General features: G+C 61.0%; 1 protein-coding gene across 1 annotated transcript in view; it reads right to left on the bottom strand.

Moving 5' to 3' along the window:
* U2AF2 (U2 small nuclear RNA auxiliary factor 2) overlaps nucleotides 1–1,892 on the bottom strand; it is a 27,485-nt gene that overhangs the window by 7,962 nt on the left and 17,631 nt on the right. Inside the window, exons 8-11 of the mRNA XM_011997028.1 lie at nucleotides 1,490–1,569; nucleotides 1,281–1,403; nucleotides 907–993; nucleotides 391–639 (exon numbers count right to left, since the gene is read on the bottom strand). Of these exons, the coding sequence (XP_011852418.1) occupies nucleotides 391–639; nucleotides 907–993; nucleotides 1,281–1,403; nucleotides 1,490–1,569 (539 nt within the window). The remainder of the gene's footprint in view (nucleotides 1–390; nucleotides 640–906; nucleotides 994–1,280; nucleotides 1,404–1,489; nucleotides 1,570–1,892) is intronic.

Raw genomic sequence — 1,892 nt, 5'->3', positions numbered from 1 at the left:
TGGGACTGTTCCCAGCACTCTTCCCCACTCCACAGACCAGACAAAACCATTTGCACAAGCAAGGCCATATAAGAAGGGGGAGCAGGGCCAAGTTCTAAAGCAATGCAGAGCTGCATTCCCCAACTACTGTCTCGCCTGCAGGCCTCAGACCCCCACAGGGCCACACACCCCTCTGCGTCACCAACATCTCCTATGGCCAGGCCTGAGGGCAGCACTGAGTGATGGCACACACCTATATGCATGCTCAGCGAAGGGAGAGGGAGACTGAGGAGAGGAGAGGGACAGGGAAGAGAGGGAGAAAGGAGGGAAGAGAGGGAGAAGGGAGGAAAGAGAGGGCGAGAAGAGGAAGGGGGAGAGGGTGAGAAAGCTCTGAGCCCGGGGCCTCCTGACCTTTCCGCAGCCGGGCACCTCGACACCGTCCACAGGCCGGGGGATCTCGATGGACTTGACAAGCCCGTACTTGCTGCACTCGTCCCGCACGTCCTCCACGATCTCCTCGTACTCCTCATCGTCCAGCAGCTCCTCCGGCAGCACCATGTTCATGAGGCACAGGACCTCAGTCGGGTGGCCGCCCATCTGCACCTGGGAGCTCATCAGGCCCGGCACTTGCAGGGTCACCGGCGTCTGATTGATGGTGCTCTGTGGGGCCAGGGGAGGCAGGGGCGTCACAGGGGGCCCAGACCCAGTCTCCCACTGCTCAAGCCTATGCCCCTCAGATGCCCACCCAGGGAAAAGGCCATCTCTTACACTTAAACACCTAAAGCCCCACTCCCCAACACTGCACTCAACGCCCCCCAACTGCCTTCCCATGAAAGCTGGGAGAAAGATCAGAACGCTTGTCCCTAGCCAGCCCTCCCACCCCCGGGTCCCTCGAGCCAATGGAAGATGACGTGCCGGGGGGCTCACCAGCGTGGCATTCTTGGCTCCCACACTCGCCCTCTGGACCAGCAGCTTCTTATCCCCCAGCTGCATACCGTTCAGCCCCGCAATGGCCTGCGTTTGAAGGACGAGGGGTAGGGGGTACGGGAGAGGTGGGGTCAGGGACCGGGAGCCCAACACCTACCCCCAAGCCGGGGCATTGGTGGGGGAAGAGGGGAAGGCAAAGGGGATTAAGAGCCTGGAAAAAGCCAACACCATGGGACAAGGACAAGCCCACACGCAGGGCACTGCCTCAGGTTGGCCGCCTCCCGCCCCGTCCCGAGGAGGGGACACCATGGCTTGGCAACAGACGCAAGGCAGGGAAGGACAGACGCGGCAGCGGCCAGGGGCCAGGGACTCACCTGATCCGTGACGTTGATGTCCACGTACTCACAGAAGGCGTAGCCCTTGGAGAGCCCCGTGGCACTGTCCTTGACCAGGTTGAAGGCCTTGAGGGGCCCAAAGGATGTCAGCAGCTCTTTGACCTGCAGCAGCCGAGAGTCTATCAGGGCTGGGCTGAGGTGGGGCCGGGGGGGGTGGGCACGGGACTGGAGGGAGGCACGGAGGTTACCTGGTCATCATTCAGGTAGTTGGGTAAGCCCCCGATGAACAGCTTGTGGGCAGAGTCAGGGACCACAGTGGACACAACCCCTATGGGCAGAGGAGAGAAGAACTTCAATTCCAGTACCAGGTTATCTTCCCAAACACCTGGACAGCCTGTGGCAAGCTCCTCCATCGCCAAAAATAACACTTCCTGCCTGATCTGACGAGGGAGGGGCCGCCACATGCCCATCCCACTCCAGCCTGATTTGACGAGGGAGGGTCCTGGGCAGTGGCACAGAGGCTCCCTGGGGAGAACGCACCTTGTCTCCCAAATCTGCCCAGCCTCAAGGGAACCTCAAACTAGAACATCCTCCAGAACGCTCCGAAGGCACAAAGTTCACACCCACATCTGCCACCTGCTGCTGTGGAAT

Source organism: Mandrillus leucophaeus, unplaced genomic scaffold (genome assembly GCF_000951045.1).
Source record: "Mandrillus leucophaeus isolate KB7577 unplaced genomic scaffold, Mleu.le_1.0 Scaffold53, whole genome shotgun sequence".
Taxonomy (NCBI): domain Eukaryota; kingdom Metazoa; phylum Chordata; class Mammalia; order Primates; family Cercopithecidae; genus Mandrillus; species Mandrillus leucophaeus.
The sequence above is the reverse complement of the archived record's forward strand: the minus strand, read 5'-3'. Positions and strand labels throughout refer to the sequence as shown.